The 19,864-nt window shown below is 54.2% G+C and overlaps 1 protein-coding gene across 4 annotated transcripts; it reads left to right on the forward strand.

The window, feature by feature from the left end:
• Nucleotides 1-1,422: 1,422 nt before the first annotated feature.
• Nucleotides 1,423-19,571, forward strand: LOC133374586 (death-associated protein kinase 2-like). 4 transcript variants are annotated; one of them, XM_061605626.1, is made up of 13 exons: nucleotides 1,423-1,658; nucleotides 5,153-5,227; nucleotides 6,554-6,696; nucleotides 7,461-7,682; nucleotides 9,218-9,356; nucleotides 11,500-11,629; nucleotides 12,268-12,316; nucleotides 12,720-12,746; nucleotides 14,256-14,408; nucleotides 15,553-15,598; nucleotides 16,017-16,106; nucleotides 17,489-17,572; nucleotides 17,731-19,571. In XM_061605626.1, the coding sequence occupies exons 2-13, from the start codon at nucleotides 5,159-5,161 to the stop codon at nucleotides 17,809-17,811; spliced, it is 1,233 nt and encodes a 410-aa protein (XP_061461610.1). In that variant the 5' UTR covers nucleotides 1,423-1,658; nucleotides 5,153-5,158; the 3' UTR covers nucleotides 17,812-19,571. The 4 variants fall into 4 exon arrangements, with proteins under 4 accessions (XP_061461610.1, XP_061461612.1, XP_061461613.1 ...); XM_061605629.1 differs by lacking the exon at nucleotides 1,423-1,658 and adding an exon at nucleotides 4,194-4,678; XM_061605628.1 differs by lacking the exon at nucleotides 5,153-5,227.
• The last annotated feature ends 293 nt before the right edge of the window (nucleotides 19,572-19,864 follow it).

The following is a 19,864-nucleotide window of genomic DNA, read 5'->3' on the forward strand; positions in this document are numbered from 1 at the left end:
ACTCCTGCCTATTCCACGGCGGTGCTAGTGCAAAGGAGGCTCCCTTGCTTGCCCCTTTCTCTCTGCCCGCCCAAAATTCCACAGGGGAGACTTTGAGGGTGGGGTGCTGGCCTCTTCACAGAACGCAGGACTGAAGCTGCCTCTCTCCTCTCTGGGACTTGGAATTGGGGAGAGAGCAGCAGGCTTGAAGCCTGGCCAACAAAAGGGAGGGAGGGTGTGCATGTGCCTCTGGGGGCAGACGTACACTTTGTATCATGGCTTCCAGACACCTTGTGCACGGGAGGTATCAGTGGTGGGAAGCTGGCCTGTTGCCCCTCAAATGGATGGTTAGGAGGCTAGAAAAGGGGCACTGAACCCCAGGCCTGCCCCCTAGGAGCAGTGAAACTCAATCCTCCAAGGCACAGCAGAGCAGGAGGAAGCCTCTCTCCAGTCCACTGGGACAGAGAAAGCCCTCCAAGCTGCAGGGAGGAGGCTGCGGGCTGGATCCATCGCGCACCCTTTTGTGGGAGGGCCCTCTAGGGCCAAAGGCGCCCGCGAGGCCCAGGCCACAGGGTGGAGGCACTCGGTTTTCAGCTGGCTTTTCTAACGTCCTTACTTTAATCTCCTGGCGCTTGTCTCTCCATTTGCTGAAGGGCTGGTGTAGGTAGGATCATCTTTGTAAGAGGGGGTGGGGAGTGAGTAAGGGGGCGTTGGGGTTGCTTTGGGCCGTAGCCAATGCTGCTCCTCCTCAGAGTAGACTCATGCAAAGGAATGACCCTAAGATGTTCATGAACATCAAGGACAGGGCTACCAGCCCTGAGGGCTCTCTTCTCCCTCCAGCGGGTGGACTGGGGTGGGGTGGGGTGATCCTGGCCGAGGCGGCCTGCAGTGCTTCAAGTAACCCTCAAGCAAGGCCCGGTGAGTCCACTGGCCAGCCAGGGGTTGCCTGGAAGTCCCCAAGCAGCCCCCCTTCACATGGCCCCAGCGTCTGCTATGAGGAGGTAGACTGCCTTGCGCCTCGGGGCTCTATAAGAGTCTGGCGACCACTGGAAGCAAAGGCCGTTGTAGCTGTTAGATGCCCAGCTGCTGGGGGCAGGCGTGGGAGGGAAGCCGGGCCTTGGCCTGCCTTAGGATGACATGCGAGCCAGTACTGTGGAGGTTACAGCGTCGTTAGTCTGTTGAGTGGCACATTCCCTGCAAGCAGAAAAGGAGCGCCTCGAGGCCCCTCCGCCTGCTCTGGGCTGCTAGCTGGTTACCGGCAGGGAAGGAAGAGGCCGGGCGGGGCTTTAGAAGATGTTGCGCAGGGACACTCCGGAAAGGCTGCTGGGGGGCGATGTGGGGGTCAGCCTCCCGATCGCCAGGTGCGCCCCTCCGCGGGAGCTTCCTCCGCGCGCAGCAGAAGCCCCCAAGGAGGGTAGGCGGGGAAGGGGGCGTCATGAGCTGGAGGCGAGTGGCGGCTGTCCGGCCGAGCCCGGCAGGGCGGATCCTCCTCCGCGGAGCGAGCCAAGCCGAGCCCCGACGCCGTCGCGGCAGGGCCCAGAGGAGCGAGAGGAGAGGCGGCTCGGGCTGGCTCCAGTGCGAGGCGGATTCCCCTCCCGTCCCGAAGCAGAAGCGCCCCTCGCCTACCCTTGCGGCTCGCCGGCCTCCCTCACAGGGCTGTCGGAAGAACGGCTGAGAGAGTGAGCGAGGGCGCGCGGAGGGGGGTCCTTGCTGGCGTTTCCGGGTGGCGGAGGGAGGGGGAGCCGTGGCGTTTGCAGGGTGCCCCCACCGCACCCACCCCCGGGACAGCCAGGGTCCGCTGCCGGCTCCGATCCCCGAGGGGGCTTCAGGCGCGGGCTTTTTGGAAAAGGAGCCAGGAATTCCCGACGGGTGGATGCGGGGGGGCACTGCTGACCCCCCTCCTGCCCAGAGTCTCTGCCTGAGGCAGAGCAGCAACTGGAGCACCCCACCCCACCGCGGCGCCAAGCTGCAGGGCTCCGAAGGCCGGCCACATTCTCTTGGGAGCTGAAACAGTCCCCCCCCCTCGCCCCTATTGGCCTCCCCAGCAGCAAAGCCCGAGGGTGAAGTACTTCAGGGGCAATGGGCTGACAACCCTTAAACCTTCCTCGGAAGTAAGGGCCACTCCGTGCAACGGGGCTTTCTCCCAGGTGTCTGCACAGGATCGCGGCCGCGCTGCCCTTGCACGGCATCCAAAGTTTCCAGTGGCGGCTGCCTCGCCCGCTCTCGCCAGCAGCAGGGCCGGCCCGACCCCCTCCCCGTCCCTGGCATAGGGAGAGCCCAGCTGGGGCACCAGGAGGAAATGTGCGCGAGGGGCGGATGGGGGCAAAGGAGCCCCCCGCGCGCTCCAGAGAGTTCAGGCGTGACTCAAATTGCAAAAATGCCCCAGGCAGGAGATGGCTCGTTAGCTTGCTTGCCCAGCGTCCTGCGTGGGCTGCCTTCCGGAGATCAGCCTCCCTGCACAGTCCTGCGGGTCTTTTCCAGGCAGGGTTGAGGGTCCCTCCCTTCTGCAGCCCCCAGGCCAAGAGGCATTGCCCAGTGGTCCCCAGAGATGGGCTGCTTTGCCTGGGATTAACCCCTGCCCCCCATTCTTGCCCCCTTGTGCAAAATCCCCTTCCTAAAAGCAACCGTGTGTGTGTGTGTGTGTGTGTGCAAAACTCTCTCCAGCCATGCCAGGAATCCGGCCATTGCAACGTATTTCCCTCCCACCTCTCCTGCTGCTGCTGCCGCCGCCTCAAATAAGGTATTTGTTCCTTGTCTGAGTTTTCTGCGGCCCGCTCGGAACACGACATAACAGACGAGTCTCCAGCGCAGGAGCAGCAGCAGCAGCAGCAGCATCTGCGCAGAGCAGCCAGGCGGGCGCCGGTTGGGAGAGGAATGCGCCCTCCCAGGCCTGACGGAATGAGGCCGCCGGGGATGGATGCGGCGCTGCTCCGCTTCCAGCGCCGTAGAAAGAGGCCCGGGAGCCTCCCACCAGCAGCCTCTGGCCGGGGAACTGGGCACCTCTTCGGGAGTTCCCAGAAGCACCCACTGGTCCTGCTGGTCTTGCATTTGCCCAGTTCTGATACCCTGATGTGCCTGGAGTGTTGCTATTCAGAGGTCAGCGCACTGAAAAGCAAAAATATTTAATCTTTCTTGTGTGGCATACTTATGGCGCGTACTTTTAACTCACAAATGTCTCTCTGGCTGGAGCCACCCACATTTGCAAGGCCTCTCTCCCCCCCCCCCCGTTTTGCTCTTTTCTCTCGCTCTGTTGCCTTGGCAATGGTTTCCCCTTCTGTCTGCCTGGCATCCCCCCCCCATTAATTCACCCTGAGAAGGACCACCTTTTGGACTCCTGGAAAAGGGAAAGGCCTGGAGAGCACCTGCTTCTCATGCAGGAGGTCCCAGGCTCAGTCCCCCAGTGGCCTCTCCAGGTTGGGGGGGGGACTCTTGCCTGAGACCCTGGAGAGCCCCTGCCAGTCAGTGCAGGCAGTACTGAGCTAGATGGACATGAAGGGCCCAACTCAGCACATATGGTGGCTTCCTCTGCTCCTTTTATTCAGAACCTTGAGGACTGGAGTCTTACTTTAAATTGAGGGGAAGAACCCATGCCAAAGGTCTCGGGTTTAATCCCTGACATCTGTAGGTAGAGACCTGGATCTGAAAACCTGGAGAGCCGCTTGCCAGTCAGTGTGGACAGCACTGAGCTAGGTGGACCAAGAGCCCAGCCAAGCTGGCCAATCAGAAAAGCGCAGGAGTGGGGCAGGAGCACAACAGCCCCTCCTCCCCCTGCTGCCCTCAGGCTGCTGTTCAGTCGTGCTGCCTCTGATCCTGATGAAGAATTGAAAAAGAGTGTGCGTGATTTTTGACTTTCCGTGTGGGATGGGGTGCAAATGCCAAAAAGTTCCAGGCTGGCTTTGGATGGGGGGCTCCTTCCCACCATCTTCCCCCTTGCACTGAGTGCCAAGAAGGCTATTTCAGAGGAATTAAGGATCACTCTTGTCTTGGGAAATAAATTAACATGAAGGTCTGCAAGAGCAACATTCCTGTCCCTGCGAACGTGGCCTTGGCTCCGCATCCTTGTGCCACAGGGCTTGTTTTTTTAAAAAAATAATAATTGGTGAGTGTATTCTGAATAGTGCATTCATGGCGGATTTATACGGGTCTGTCCACACATCATTCGGCTTTATTCGTTGTCCTGCGATGTTTCCCTATCGCACCGTTCCTGCATTAGCGTCACGTGGAGAGGCGCAACACAAGTGGGGCAACCCCCCCTCCCTCGCAAACATTCCCACTTTCCGGCGGGAAGCAGCAGGACGTGCACAACTGGAATCAAAGCGATCGTGTCTGCTCCGAAACTTGCAGGCGGGATGCGCGTGCTCCTCCCGAAGGCCCCGTTCAAAAGGCCGGGGGGGGGGGCTCCTGTCTCCGTCCTGGGCCGCTTCTTCCTTCTGGCTCCGCCACCGAAGCCACGCGGGGGCTCCCCGGCAGCAGCGCAGCTTCGGGGGCTTCTCTGGAAAGCGGCTCGGCCTCCCCTCCAGCTCCTCCTCGCGGCCCTCGGCCAGGTGAGCCGAGCGCTCCTCCTCCCGCTCCCGCCCGCCGGAGGCTGAGCCGCTGGAGCTTCTGCTGCGAGGCGACGCTGCTGCTGCTGAGCGCGGCGGGAGGAGCAGGCGCAGGAGGAGGAAGTGCCGAGCAGGCCCCTCGCCATGGTCGCCTTAAGGTGGGAGTCCAGAGGCAGCCGGGGCCCCGGGGAGGGGGAGGGAGGGGAACGGGAGCCCGCCTCTCCGCCCGGACCCCTAGACTGCAGAGGGAGAGACGAGACCCCCACACGAGGAAGTTGGGCCGCCCGCCGTGTGGCGTCGGCCTGCTGCGGGAGCCTCGCCCTCTCCGTTGGGCTGTGTGTGTGTGTGGCGGATCTGGCTGGCGGCGGGGCGCTTGCCTTGAGAGCCCCCGCCGCGGCGCCTCCTGTGGAATGGTGGCCAGAGCAGCCCGTCAGGGAGTGGGGGGCGCGCGGGTGTGAGGCTCCAAAAGGATGGGGGGGCTGGAAAGGAGCCTTAGTTCTGGCCGACACAAAAGCCCCCCCCCCAGTGAGGGTCTTAGCGGCGCATCTCCCTGTCTTTGCTCTCCCCCCATCCGCTGGCAAGAAGATGGGCTGCCCTCCCTGCTGGAGCTGACCTCTCCCTTTCCTTTGCAGCTGCTGATGGCCAAGGATGGAGGGGGTGAGGCCCTCACCGGGGACGAGGCGGGGGTCCCGACCGGAGGTGCTGCGGTGAGATGCTTCTACCGCTGTTCCCACCCCCCTTTGTCCTGTGTGGCCCCCCCCGGAGTTCTCCTGGGCTCTGAAGGGCCCGGTCCAGCTAGCAGTATGGGGCAGCTGGTGATGGGAAATCTCCCCCCCCCCCGTTCTGCCTGGGACCCGCTGCCGGCCACAGCAAGCCAGACTGCGCGGGATGAGACCCATTCCGCTTTTCTGATGCCCCCCCTACTTTGACCATGTTTGTATAACTAGCGTCTGGGTGGGCAGGTGGATGCTTTCAGGTGGTCATTTTATTAGTATTATTTAAAAAAGATGCAGTCCTTTCCTGCGAGAAAATCTTGCTAACTAGTCCCAAGTTAAAATGTGGTTAGCAGGAGGCAGCCCCCATTTTATTCCTGTCATAACCAGGCTGCTATAATTTAAGTGAGTGTAAAGTATGTAGCTGCTTTTCTTTTTTAAAAAAATCAGGGTTAGCAAACTGGTTTTCTTTGTTGCTGTTGTTGCTGTTGTAACCGATCAGGAATGTAGAAGCAGGCTGCGTACATGCCATACTTTTAAAGCAGATGACTTCTGCAAAGGGTCCTGGGAACGGTGGTTTTTTAAGGGTCCTGGGAATTGTAGCTCTGTGAGGGGTAAACTGCAGTTCCCAGGATTATTTGGGAGAGAAAAAAATGAGCTTTAAATGTATGGTGTCGATGGTGCTGCAGTTGCAAGGCATGGAATGGTGTGGGAAGGGTGGAGAGGAAGAAGAGACGATTGTGTGCTTCACAGCCAAATGAATGCACATGGATGTCTAAAGAGGGAGGGCGACTCCCAAAATACCATTAAACCCAGGGTCAAAAATCATCTAGTTGCACCACAATTGGCAGACTGCAAGGGAAGATGGAAAGGCTGAGATGAAGGTCCAGCCCCCAGCTGCTTTTAACCGGCCCCCACTCCAAAGGCAAGGGCTGTCCCTACGAGCCAGGAAGGCTGTGCCTCAGTTTCCCTCTGCATCTTGTTCAAGGAACACAAGATGTGCTGGCTTAGCTTTAAAGGGACCTGGCTGGCTGTACAGTGTATCCAGTGTGCGTGGGGGGGGGGTAGTGAAGTTCCAGACCTCCCAGTTTCCCACCAGCCTGAATGTTTTGAGAGTGCGCCTTTTGCCCTCTGGCTGGCAGCCTGCCTTGCCATGTTCTGGCCCAGCTGCGCTTGGGGAAACGGCACCTTGCAGATCTGCACAGTCGGTGGAAGTCTGTCAGCTGCCATGATGGAGACATGCAGCAACGAGCAGGAAGGGCCCAGTTGTGGTGCCATAATTGGGAGCCACCCTCCATCCCCAGCCTCTGTCCTCCGCAGGAAATGCCGTGCGGCCTGGATGATGACGACGAGGTTTTTCTGGGCGCAGACCGCCAGGCGCCACGGCTCGGTTCAGCTATGGCAGCCACGTTCCGCCACTGCAGCGTGGATGAGCTTTATGAGCTGCTGGAGAAGCTGGGCAGGTGAGGCCCCTGGAACCTGGGAGCTGGTGGGCGAAGGAGGGCAGAAGAGCCTTCGTTTCTCTGGCCAGGGGGCGCTTCCAAGCCTCCCCACTGCTGGGAGCGGCAGATGAGCCCTGCCGGGTCAGGCCCACAGAGGGCAGTTGAACATCTCTGCAAACAGGGCAGGAAGGCAGGAGCCCTTTCTCACTGTTTGGCCCTCAGCAGCAGGTATTTGGAGGTAGGCTGCCTGTGAACCTGGAGGCTCCACAGCAATGTGTAATAAATAATGATAATTACTAATAGCTGGCAGCCATTGACAGACCTCTGCTCTCCCATCATTATTTCCTGTTCTTGTTTTAAAGTCTCCTAAGCCAGGTGCCCTCAATGCATTTTGTAATTCAGCACTGGGGGAAGGTAGGCCCTCCATTAACCTGCCCTGAATCTCCCACCAGTCGTCTTCAGGGGAGGAACCCCCCACCCAGCTGGTGTAATGGGACAAAATCCTCTCTCTGTCCACTGTCTCCACACTCGGCATCCTGTGATGAATTTTTCTGGGGTGAATTTTTATCCTCCTCCCTCCCCACGTAGCTCAGTGGCAGGCCGCCTCCTTTGCACGCAGGATCTCATGTTCAGTCCCCAGTTGGATCTCCAGGCCAAGCTGGGAAGGGCTCCCAAGGGCCCTGCCATCCAGTGTAGGCAGTACTGAGCAGGGTGGACCCCAGTGGTCTGTCTCTGTCTAAGGCAGCGCTCTCTCTTCCTGTTGCTTCCCCCTCCCCACCCTGCAGTGGGCACTTTGGCGTGGTCAGACGCTGCCAGGAGCGCCACACGGGGACCTTCTATGCTGCCAAGTCCATGAAAGTGAGGAGGCGCAAGGGAAGCCGCCTGGGCCTGGACCGCGAGCAGGTGGAGCGGGAGGTCTCCATCCTGCAGCAGCTGCAGCACCCCAACATTATGCGCCTCCACGACATCTTTGCCGGCAAGGCCGAGGTGGTGCTGATCCTGGAGCTGTGAGTTCCCTGTGGGAGGAGGAGGAGGGGCATTGGGTGCTGATTGGGGGGTCCAGCTGTGGGACCTGCTTTTGGGGTCTGTCCCCTGTCTTAGTCTGTTGCAGCAAAACCAGCAGCAAGGCGTCATGCGGTGGAGTGTCTTAAAAGTCTCACCAGTTCAAGAAGACCTCTGTGCACCTGACGGAAGTGTCTTCCAACCATCAATCTGTTAGGGCTCCTCCAGGATGTCTGTTGCCCTTGCACAGTAAATCATAAGAACATAAGAAGACCCTGCTGGATCAGGCCAGTGGCCCATCTAGTCCAGCATCCTGTTCTCACAGTGGCCAACCAGGTGCCTGGGGGAAGCCTGCAAGCAGGACCCGAGTGCAAGAACACTCTCCCCTCCTGAGGCTTCCGGCAACTGGTTTTCAGAAGCATGCTGCCTCTGACTAGGCTGGCAGAGCACAGCCATCGTGGCTAGTAGCCATTGATAGCCCTGTCCTCCATGAATTTGTCTAATCTTTTAAAGCCATCCAAGCTGGTGGCCATTACTCCACTTTTTGCAGTTTGGAAAGTAACGTAGGGAGAATTGTGGGATGAGAGAATGATTTAACCCTGCAATTCAGTCAGAGTAGGGGTACTTAGGGCTAGTAATTTCAACGGGTCTATTCTGTTTGGATCCAGCCTGGTGAATGCTCAATAAGCAGGTCGCCTGGAGGAGGCCTTAGTCTTTAAGGCGCCACAAGAGGTTCTTATGGTTCATTTCATGGAAAACCCCTTCACCGTAAATGTGTAATGTTGTGGTAGCCAGGACACAGCAAAAATGTTTGGTGGGTGATTGCCTGACCTTTAACAAGGCATAAACAGCCAGGAAGGTGAAGACCGTGGAGGTGTCTTGAGTTTTGTGTGGCTGGAATGTGGCCCTCCAGGGTAAAGGCACAATTGCCCCCCCATTGCATCTGGCCCCCCCCACCCACCCCTGGCATGTGGCCCCCAGAAGGCTGGAAGAGCCCCCCACCTTTGCACGGGGACCTCTGAGCCTTGTGGTACACAGGCTGGCAGCCAGCATGAAACATGACCCTCCGGAGGGGCAGAAATGTAGCTTCTTATTAGACCTCTGTCCCCAAACCACTACTAACTGCCTGCCACGGAACTGGGGGCACTACCACATGGGGAAGGGCTGTAGGTCCATGGCAGAGCCCCCGTTTTGCTGGCAGAAGTCCAGATTCAATCATGGTGGCATCGTCAGGGAGGGCTGAACATCCCCTCCTGAAACCTGAGAGAGCCATTGCCAGTCAGTGCCGACAATACTGAGCTAGGTGGACCAGTGTTCTGACTCAGTAGAAGGCAGCTTCTAAAGTCATTGTCAGGCAAAGGGGGGGATTCTAGGGTCTTTTGATGCCAACCTAGAAGGTTCCAAAATAAACAATATTTTGTAACACCGAAGTCCCCTTCCCCGATATCCATCGCCCAGAGGTGGGGCAGGGTGGCAGGAGGAGGCCTGCACGCCAGGACTGCAGTAGACCAGCTGCCCCAATCCATCTCCCTCTTTCCAGCATCCACGGTGGGGAGCTGTTTGACTTCATTGCTGAGAAGGAGCTCCTGACAGAGGCGGAAGCCATTGAGTTCTTGCAGCAGATCCTGCTGGGCGCGGCCTACATGCATTCCTGCCACATTGCCCACTTTGACCTCAAGGTACGCCAGCCCTGCGAGGGGCTTCTTGCTTCTCTCTGGAGGCCTTGTGTGCCTCTGCCGGACACTGCTGTAGACAGCACTCCGGCTTGCGTTGTGTTGCCCCCGCTTCCTGCTCAGGGGCAGTGTTCCCCCAAACCAGCCACCCACCCCACAGCAAGGCTTTCCCCCTAGGGACTGGAGGGGTGTGTGTGTGTCTGCAGTGGGGTTTTGCCAGCCCTTGGGGTGTTTTCCGCCTGTTTTCTCTTTCAGAGGTTGACCAGTTTGGTCAGTGAGATGTATGTGGTCTCTGGGTTTGCCCGCCCCCCTCTGTCTGTGTGAAGGCCAGCAGGGAGGTGGGATCATTGTTGTATGGGGCGGTGGGGGGGGCAGGATGACTTGTACAAGGACACCATCAGGAGAGCCAGGCTGCTGAATCAGACCAAAGGCCTGTCTTGACCAGTCGTCTTCTTTCACGTTGTTCAGCCAGGTGCCTCAGTAGTGGGACCGCTTTGATGCAGGATAAGCTGAATGGAGCCTCCATGTCCAGGGGCAGTCTGCCTCTGAGGATGAGATGCTGGGGTAAACAACAGGGGAAGGTTGTTGGGAGATCTGGTTGGCCGCTGTGGGAAACAGGCAGGAAGCTGGGCCAGGTGACCTGAGAGCTGTAGCTCAGTGGGTAGAGCAACTGCTTTTATTTTATTTTATTTATTTATTTAATTTATATACCGCCCTAAGCCCAAGGGCTCTCTGGGCGGTGTACATAATAATAAAACAATCAGAGAATATATAAATACAATAATACAATGGAATCAAACAAAAATAATCAAAATAGCAGCAAAATACATCAATAAATATTAATAGTACACATTAAAATGTACTATTTAAATGTAAAACGAAAGAATGAGTGGCGACTCTCACCAACCCAGCCCAGCCCTCATCACCCAGTAGTAAACCAGGTGCATGTGTGCAGGGGGTGGTGGCTCACCTTGATCTGGTACATGCTGTCTGCTTCAGCCCGGCTCTTGGCAGCAATGTCTTCATACTGTGCTTTGACCTCGGCAATGATGCCATCCAAGTCCAGGCTGCGGTTGTTATCCATGGACAAGACCACAGAAGTGTCATTGATCTGAGACTGCGTTGCACGCAGCTCCTCATCATACAGCTGCTTCAGGAAGTTGATCTCGTCAGTCAGGCATTCCAGACGGGACTCCAGCTCAATCTTGTTCATGTAGGCCTCATCCACATCCTTCTTCAAAAGGACAAAATCATTCTCCTTCTCAGTACGATGGTTGATTTCATCTTCATACTTAGTCTTGCTTTGGGTGCAGAAGGTCCCAGTTCAGTCCCCCCACAGCATTCTTGGGTAAGGCTGGGGAAAAGACTCCTGTCTGAAACCCTGCAGAGAAGCTTCCAGTCAGTGTGGACAATACTGGGCTCCTGCTGGAGGAAGGGCGGGATATAAGTCCGATAATAAAGACTGGGCTGGAAGGGGCCAATGGCCTGACTCAGTGTAAGGCAGCTTCCTATTTATGGCTTATGGTTCACACAAAATCCTAAGCAATGCATACTAATGCTAAGCCATGGTTTATTATGGTTTATTAAACCATAGCTTAGCCATTAAGCCTAAAGCCCTAAAACTTAGCGTTACGTGTAAACCCTGCCCAGCAGCTTAACTGTGGTTTGTTTACTGCCAACAAACCACCATCTGAAGCCATGATTTGTTGTTGACTTACAAATCCAGCATACTTCCTTAACCATGGTTTGTTTGGTCATCCCACCCTAGATGCTCCCCAGGTTGCAGAGGCCTAAAGCAAGGTTAAACAAACATGGTTAAACAAACCATGGATTAGCATTATGTGTGGTTGAACATAAGAGCCGTTTCAGAGCTGTGTTCGTTCCCAGCATGACCAAGGCAGGTCGTTTTTAAGATCTCCAGTTTTGGGGATCAGGCCTGCAGTGTTCACGCTATCTGTGCCTCCACTGCAGACATGTGGATCTTCCTGGCTTGCCATGTTGAGAACGCTGGAGTCCTCTTGGGGCAAAGGTGCCCCCCTTCTCAGCTGAGAAGCAACTCCTTGAAATGTTGGATGTGAGCTTTTGAGCGACACAGAAGCCTCCTGTGAGTACATATTAGTACCATTTGAGTCTCTCGTGTTTTCTGCAGCCAGAGAACATCATGCTGTCTCAGAAGGGCACTCCAAACCCCCTGATCAAGATCATTGATTTTGGCCTAGCGCAGAAGCTTGAGGAAGGTGTGACCTTCAAAAGTCTGTGTGGCACTCCACAGTATATTGGTAAGTGCAGAGCCATCTGGTCCCTCTTCTCTCCTGGAGGCCAGGGGAGGAATGACCCAGACCTAGAACGTAGCAACTGCTCTGTGTCTTGGCTGAAAGTGGGACTGGGGGCAGCGGCGGGAGGGAAGAAAACATTGTTGTGGTTAAACTTGTTAGTTGCCTGTTACAACATCTTTAAAAGCATAAGTAAAAATGCAGTACAATATGGACACCTTCACACACAAGCCCGTGCAACATGACTAGCTTAATTTCAGTGGGTCTACTCTGAGCAGAACTGAGCAGGCAACGTGGTGCCCTCCAGATGATTGTTGGTCTTCCACTGCCAGCATCCAACATGGCCAACGATGGGGGACGATGCTGGTGCTGCTGATGGGAACTGGAGCCCAGCAATGTCTGGAGTGCACCAGGTTGGGGAAGGAAGGCTGGATTAAGAAATGCATCTTTTAATAATAATAATAATAAATGGAGGAGGAGGAGGTGAGGCACCACCAAGACTGTGGATGTTTGGGGCTGGGAGGCTGGTGAGGTGAATCGTGTCCTTTGCTGAAATGGGGATCCTCCCACAGGCACCTTTTCTGTTCCCACAAAGACCCCCCCTCCCAGCGCTGATGCCGTCTTCCCCATGTCTTCTTCCTCAGCTCCTGAAGTGATCAACTATGAGGCTCTGAGCTCAGCAACGGACATGTGGTAAGAGAAGGCAGTGGCCTCATCTCTCTGTTGCTCTGTGTCGACATCCAGCACGGTCTTGGCAGAGCACCAGCCCTTCGGGGCAGGGTGAGGGGGGAGTGGTCTCTCTCTCTCTGGGTGTTCGGTCCTTCAAAACAGTGGAGAAATGATTGCAGACAAGCTAAAGTCTATGTTGGGTGTGCATTTTACCTATAAAGTATGAAGGGACCTCCCCCCCGGTTGCCATGTTCTTCCGTTCGCAACACTCCTCCTTGAGAAGGTTCCTCTCCCTGGAGGGGGCAGGGATGTCCTTGGGTTCTGGGTGCCCACACAGTCCTTGGATGTCCAAGCAAGGAACGTACTTGGATGCTCCCTTCAGCTTCTCACCTTCAATTACTCTCTCCCCCCCCCCATTTTCTCCTAGGAGCATTGGTGTGATTACCTACATCTTGTAAGTAGCCAGAGCCTCTTTATAGTTGGGGTTGGTGTGGGGTATGCTGACGGTGGGTCCATCAAAGCCTCAGAATTATTTATGCTCAGGAAGGATTTTTGGTGAGACTTTAAAACTCATTTTGTCCACAAAGGAGGAAAAAATAAAACGAAAGACCAATTCATTTTAAAACAATGACAAATATGCCTGCCAAGGGATAGCCACACCAGGAACTACATGCCTGGTAGCCTTGGATCTTGATTACTGTAATTCTTGTAGCTCTTCGTGGGGCTTCGCTTGAGCTGCTCCTCGTGCAGAATACTGGTGCTGCTGCTACTGGAGTGTTGACAGGGGCTCCTTCCCAGCAGGGGTGGGGAACCTTAGGTCTGGGGGCCAAATGTGGCCCTCCAGACCTCCCTATCTGGCTCTCTCTCTCCACAGGCCACCCCCCCAGCTGCATTCTCCTGGAGCGTTTTCTGCCTGGGTGGAAACGTGTCCTTGATTTCGGATTGTGCCTCTTGCTGGCCAGGTGGAGGGTAGAGGGTGTGTGTGTGTGTGTGTCTGTTACATCCACTGCTCCACCCATTTTTGCCTCTCCCCCCCCCTCTGGCATGCAGGCCTCGGAAGGTTGTCTGGATGGGAATGCGACCTTGCGCTGCAAAAGGTTCTCCAGGATCTGCCATTATGTTGTCAGCCCCAGTTTAGGTCTTGGTTTTGACTTTGAAAGCCCAGAATGACTTGGGACCCGGGTGCTTGTTGCAGTACCTTTCCCTTTACAGACGAGACCGGGCCTTGGGTGTGGGCGTGGGTGGGCTGCTCACTGTCCTACCAGCAGGTAAGGCCCACTATGAAGCGACGTGGGCAGACAGCCCATCTGTGGAGGCTCAGGCTGCCAGAACATTAATGAGTTTCCAGAGTTTGGTTTAAGACCCACCTGTTGTCTCAGGTCTTTGGATGAACAGAATTGTTTGATTTCAGGATCTGGTCTCACGTTCTTCCTTTCTGCTCTCTATGGGTAATGCTTTTATGCACTGGGGTTTATCTATTTGTATCATGTGACACGTTTTTATTGCACTGTGATTTTCAGATCTTTATTAGAAACTGGCCTATAATTACAGCCTCATGAAAGGTGGCCTATAGACTGGGTGAGATATATATAGTAAGGAAGGGAGTGTTCTCTTCCTAAATGCCTCTTCCGTTCTGTAAAGTGCCAATGCTATTGGGACAGAGATGGAAATGAGATCTAGAGCTGCCTAACAGCTAACCCTAAGACTCCCCCCCCCATTTGTTCTCGTTACCCATTCTTCATAGTGTGTGACTGGGGGTGTTCAGTTTGCAAGTGGCTCCTTCAGTACGTGCAAACTCCTTGGAAGAATTCAAGGTTTCAAAATAAACTAAAAATGGTTGCATGTGCGTACAACTACACACCCCCTGCTGCCCCCCCTGGTCCGCTCTGAATAACGCCTGCTTGATTCCTGCTGGAACTTTTAATATTTTTCCTCCCCTGGCCCTTGCTGCTGGCTGCTGCAGGCTGAGTGGCATGTCCCCATTCCAGGGGGAGACGGACACAGAGACCCTCACCAACGTCGTCTCTGGCACCTATGAGTTTGAGGACAAGTATTTCAGCCAAACCTCCAAGATGGCCAAGGACTTCATCCGTCAGCTTCTGGTGAAGGAGCCAGGGTAATGTCCCACCATGCGACACCGTCCCCCCCCCTCCCCTGGTGTCAGTAGCAGTGGCTGGGCCTGTGGGGTGGTGGTGGTGAGGAATTGCCATCTTGGCCTCAGCCGTCCACTTGTGAAGTGGGAACAATGGGTGGCATCCAGGTAAGTCCTACTCAGAGTAGACCCACTGAAACAAATGGACCTGTTAGTCATGTTGATTAATTTCAGTGGGTCTACTATAGGTAGGACCCAATACTTAGTTTTATTCAAAACACTGCTTTCTTGCCTTTTGTTGCAAATGGAATTCCAGAGCGGGCTACAAATTTAAAACAAATCTGAATACATCATTCAGTACAAAAAATAAAGCCTTGCAACCAGCCGCCTAATTGGCCGCCTCCTTTGCTGGGACTCATCCTGTTATGCCTGAAAGGTGCTGGGTGACGGAGCAGAGCGCTGTATTTTTTAAGCTGTACATGCAGGGTGGGGTGGGGGCATCTTTCCCTTTACAGTGGCCAGAGAGAGAGAGAGAGGTCTGAAAAAGGAGGAGGCTGTGCGACGTGGCCTGCCTTGGCCTGCGCTGATGGGGTGTGTGTTGTGAAGTGGGAGGGGTGAATCTGTCCGTTTTGGTTCTTTCCCTTTCTCCTTTTTCCAGTTTTCAATTCAGTTCTCCACATTTCTGCAGCAATCTGCAATTTTTTTAAAAAAGGTTGCTCATGAAAATTCATCAGCATTTTAGTGGAAACTTCTCTTAATAAGCACCTGTTTGTAGGCAATTTTACCTAACATATACAGAGTTTTGCAATGCAATTTTGCCTAAAATACTGCATTTTTGTATGTTGCTTTCATAAACAATTACATTTTTCTGGACACGTTATCCCAGTATACACACTGTTATACACATCACCTGGCTGGAGAAATGCATTGCAAAATTGGGAGGAAGGCTGTGTTGCGGTTCTCTTATTGTTTTGGAAAGTGCAAATGGGGCAGGTTTGCCTTTCAATGTGAGCTGAATTGAAATTCTGCCCCGTCCTTGGCTGAGTCCCTAAAGGAATACCCTGGAGACCCTTCCCCTTTCTCCCGGCTTCCCCTCAGGAGGGGCAATGATGGGTCTGCCCACAGAGGAGGGCAAGGGAGGACATCCAGTTTTGTTTTTGTTTTTCAGGAACCGAATGACGGCTGCCATGGGCCTCGTCCACCCCTGGATCAAGGTGAGAGGAGGGGAGGGGAGGGGCCGGCTGGCTTCACAGGCACACCAGAAGCCGCCTCATCCCAAGTCAGGCCGTTGGGCCCGTCTGCCTCAGTACTGTCCCTGTACTGACTGGCAGCAGCTCCCTAGAGCAGGCGTGGGGAACCTTCGGCCCTCCAGACGTTGTTGAATTATGCATACGCAATGGCCAGGAATGATGGGAGTTGTAGTTCAGCAACATCTGGAGGGCCAACGGTCCCCACATCTGCTCTAGTGTTTCAGGCCCTTAAAACCTCTCTGTTAAAAAACCCTCCTTGGCCACTTCGCCACCCCCCCCCCCCGCTCCTAGCATGAACTGATGCTGGAGGGGGGAGGCAGGGAAATTTTAGGTGTGGCTGCAGGCATTTGTTTCTTTTCTCTTCCCCCCCCATCCCTTCCAGCCTCTGACCCGGAAGCAGGCTGTGAACCGGAGCCGTTCCTCTATCAACATGAAGAATTTCCGCAGGTTCAATGCTCGCCGGAAGTGGAAGGTAAATTGAGTAAGACCCCCTGCCCTGGCATCCCCTGAGCCAGCCAATAAAAAAGCTATGCACCTTGGCAATGCTGCTGCTGCTGCTGTTAATAAATAAATGAACAAATAATCATTGCTTCCTTTTGAATCACTTCCTATGAGGCATCTCAATATGCAATAAAAACTTATATAAAGCAATTACATACATAAAAACAAAAACTAAAAACCAAATATTTATTATTTATTTCTATTTATTTCTTAAACTTATATACCGCCCGACTAGCAATAGCTCTCTGGGCGATTAACATAAAATACAATAAAATTACAGAATCTGATACAACAAGCATATAAAAACTACACAATCTACAACCAAGTTACAAACATTTAACTAAGATTAAAATGCCTCAGAGAAGAGAAAGGTTTTAACTTGGCGCCGAAAAGATGATAGTGTCGGCGCCAAGCGTACCTCCTCGGGGAGACTGTTCCACAATTCGGGGGCCGCCGCTGAGAAGGCCCTAGATCTCGTCACCACCCTCCGGGCCTCCCTATGCGTCGGGACCCGGAGGAGGGCCTTCGTAGTAGACCGTAGTGTACGAGCCGGTTCATATCAGGAGAGGCGTTCCGACAGATATCGTGGTCCCGCGCCATGTAAGGCTTTATAGGTTAACACCAACACTTTGAATCTGGCCCGGAAGCGTATTGGATGCCAGTGCAGGCGAGCCAGCACAGGTGTTATATGCTCAGACCGCTTAGTTCTTGTTAGCAGTCTGGCTGCCGCATTTATACAAAACAACCAAAAAACAACAACAATAACTGCATATTTATAGAAAATCAATTTCACATGCAGTAGAGACCCTGATTGAGAGCCAGTGTGGCGTAGTGGTTAAGGTGTTGGACTGCGACCTGGAAGACCAGGGTTCAAATCCCCACACAGCCATGAAGCTCACTGGGTGACCTTGGGCTAGTCACTGCCTCTCAGCCTCAGAGGGAGGCAATGGGAAACCCCCTCTGAATATCGATTACCATGAAAACCTTATTCGAAGGGCAGCCATAAGTCGGGAGCGACTTGGACAGTCCAACACACACACAAACCCTGATTGGGGTAACTCTCTCCTCTTAGAAGTCTTGTTGCAAGAAGCAGGTCGTCAACGGTCCCCTAAAGGCAACAGGGAGGGCGTTTGTCGTGATGTACAACCGGAGACAGTCCGCAAGGGCAAGTGCTGGCACACTTGCACTCCTTTATCCCTTTCTGCAAAAACATTTCTTGAAATGAGTTACAAAACATTTTAAAAATGCCAAACCACTGATAGGTTGTGGGGGAGGTGCATCACTTATTCCCGTGGAAGGCAGGCAGCACATGTGTGTCCTATGTGCCCACCACCTCTCTGCTTTCCCCTGCAGCTCTCCTACAACATGGTGTCGGCGTGCAATCGGCTGTGCCGGATGGGCCTCCTTTGCCAGCAGAAGAAAGAGGAGGAGAGTCTGGTGAGTGCCTCTTCCCAGAGAAATGCTCTTCTCACCCTCTACCTCAAGTCCTGCTGGAAAGCAGAGGGCCAGTCCTGGAGACCTCCCCTCCCTCTGGCCCCTGCCCGCCCCTTTTGCTCTCCTCTCCTTCATTCTGCCCTTTTCCTGCCCCCACCCAGCGCGGCTGCGAGAGCGATCAGGAGGGGGAGGCCAGCAGCCCCGTGACTCTGTTCCGGAGGCGAAGAAGCAGCTGCTCCTGAACTGGGGCCAAGCAGTGTCGTTGCCTGGGGACGTGCCCCATTCCCACCCGCCCACCATCCACTGACCCAGGAGGAGAGCAGGTGCGGCAGCTCAGTTCTGCATGGAGATCCTTCCACAAAGTCTTTTGCTTGCCTGAACAGCAAAAAACAGAATCGGGCTGGTCTGAAGACACGGAAGCGGAAGGGTCCAGAGGAAGGAGGCTGCCCCCCAGTGTGTTCTAGCCTTTGCTGACCAGCCCACAGTCACTGTGACGTGGCCAGGAAGGGCACACGTCTGTGTGTGCGTGTGCCACAAAAGGAATCCAGTACGAAACGTCTTCCTTCCTGTTTCAGCTAGGCAGGGATCCCCTTTTGGTAGGCCACATCCCTCCCCCGCTCCAGCACAGCACGCCATTCTCTGCCCATCCCTGTTACTTGTGTTTTAATCTGACAGGCTGCAATGGGCCCACTTGTTTTTGTTTATCCTCTGTGTGTATGTGTCTGTTTTTTTGTGGGGAGGATTTACTTTCCCAGCCCTTTCTGTCCTACTGGGGGACTGGAATGTCCCACCCACTTCTAGGGGTTCATGACAAGAAAAGCCTCAAGTGGGTTCCTGGTTGATTGTAAGTTTTTAATCATACATAGAAATAACTATGTTCTTGTGATTTTGCTCAACTTGGTTCAAGTTAAAATGTCAAGCATGTAAATGTTGGTCTAGCGAAGTGGCTTTGAGATCCAGATGCGATTCCCAAGGAATTCTGGATTCGGATTCCACCGCTTTCTAGGATTTCAGGAAATGACTCTGGAGCAGCCCCCCTCCTGCCCTCTCTCCCAGCCAGTTTGAGAGAACTGCGCTTGCCTGCCTTGCAGGGTTGCAGGCAGGATTGTGCGGAAGAGTTCAGTGGCCTCTCTGCGTTTGACTAGTGCAGCCGTGGGCCAGAGCCAGTGGCTCGGACCAATGTGGCCCACCTAGCTCAGTACTGTCTATGCTGACGGGCAGCAGCCCTCCAGGGTCCTGCAGGTGCTGGGGACTGAACCTGGGAGCTTCTGCCTGCAAAACAGGTGCTCTGCCACTGAGCTACCCACGGCCCTTCCCTTGTGACATGAGGTGATACGATGCACCTGCCTCCCCCTGCCACTGTGTAGACAGGAGAGCAAGGGCCGGTGAGGCGGAGCGCAGTGAGCCACATCCTCCCAAGCAGGGCAGCGGAGGACAAGGGGAGATGCACCTTCAGGGGAGGCAAAGTCATTCCAGATGCTGCAGTGAGCACAGCTGGCCAGCAGGGGTCACTCCAGGACAAGGACAGATCTTTAGGCTGAGGTTTGTTGGGGGGGATTCAAAGAGGTCAGGAGGTTCAGCATAAGAGGTCACTGTGGTCTTTTGGGGGTTAAAGACACCTGCACTGGTCAGATTTTAACAGCAGAGGGCACTCCAGTGCATACGGACTCTGGTCGTGATGGTGGGAATTGTGAACAGTATTAACAACATGTCTGGAGTTTTTTGTGTGAATTTCCTCTGTCAATGATGTAATTATCACAGACTATCCTTTCCTGCATTTTATGACAACCCCCCCCCCCATGTATGAATGGTATTTTCATGGTTTTGTTTGATATATTTTGTATGTCTTAAATTTTTGTACACACCACTTGTAACGTTTTGTATTAAGCAGTTTATAAATCTTCACAAATGAAATAACACCACCTGACAGCTGAGGATCTCACTCCAATGCATCTGTAGCCCACAAAAGCTGATTATGCCATAATAAATTTGTTGTTTTTGAGCTGCCATTGCTGCAAGATACTAGCACAAGGGATGCCCTCTAGAAATGGTCTTGTAGTGCCAGTTAAAATATTGGAAAAGCAGAATAAAAACTTCAGAAAAGAAAAGAAAAGCCATTGACGAGGCGTGTGTCCCACTCCCCCCCCCCAATATATGACCCCACAGGAGTCTGGAAACACTGCAGACAGTAACACAGTCATGTAAAGGTCTTAACTGATTCCTGTAGCACAAGCAGGGTACCTCTGTAGCCTCCAGATGTTGCTGGACTACTATTCCTATCATGGCCACCATCCA

This window comes from Rhineura floridana, chromosome 22, assembly GCF_030035675.1.
Source record: "Rhineura floridana isolate rRhiFlo1 chromosome 22, rRhiFlo1.hap2, whole genome shotgun sequence".
Lineage (NCBI taxonomy): Eukaryota > Metazoa > Chordata > Lepidosauria > Squamata > Rhineuridae > Rhineura > Rhineura floridana.

Excerpts from the sequence above, each read along its gene's own strand:
- LOC133374586 (XM_061605626.1), top strand. The coding sequence starts at position 5,159 with ATGGCCAAGGATGGAGGGGGTGAGGCCCTCACCGGGGACGAGGCGGGG. Across the intron at positions 15,599-16,016 it reads TCGTCCACCCCTGGATCAAG|CCTCTGACCCGGAAGCAGGC; the intron begins GTGAGAGGAGGG and ends CATCCCTTCCAG. Across the intron at positions 16,107-17,488 it reads ATGCTCGCCGGAAGTGGAAG|CTCTCCTACAACATGGTGTC; the intron begins GTAAATTGAGTA and ends TTTCCCCTGCAG.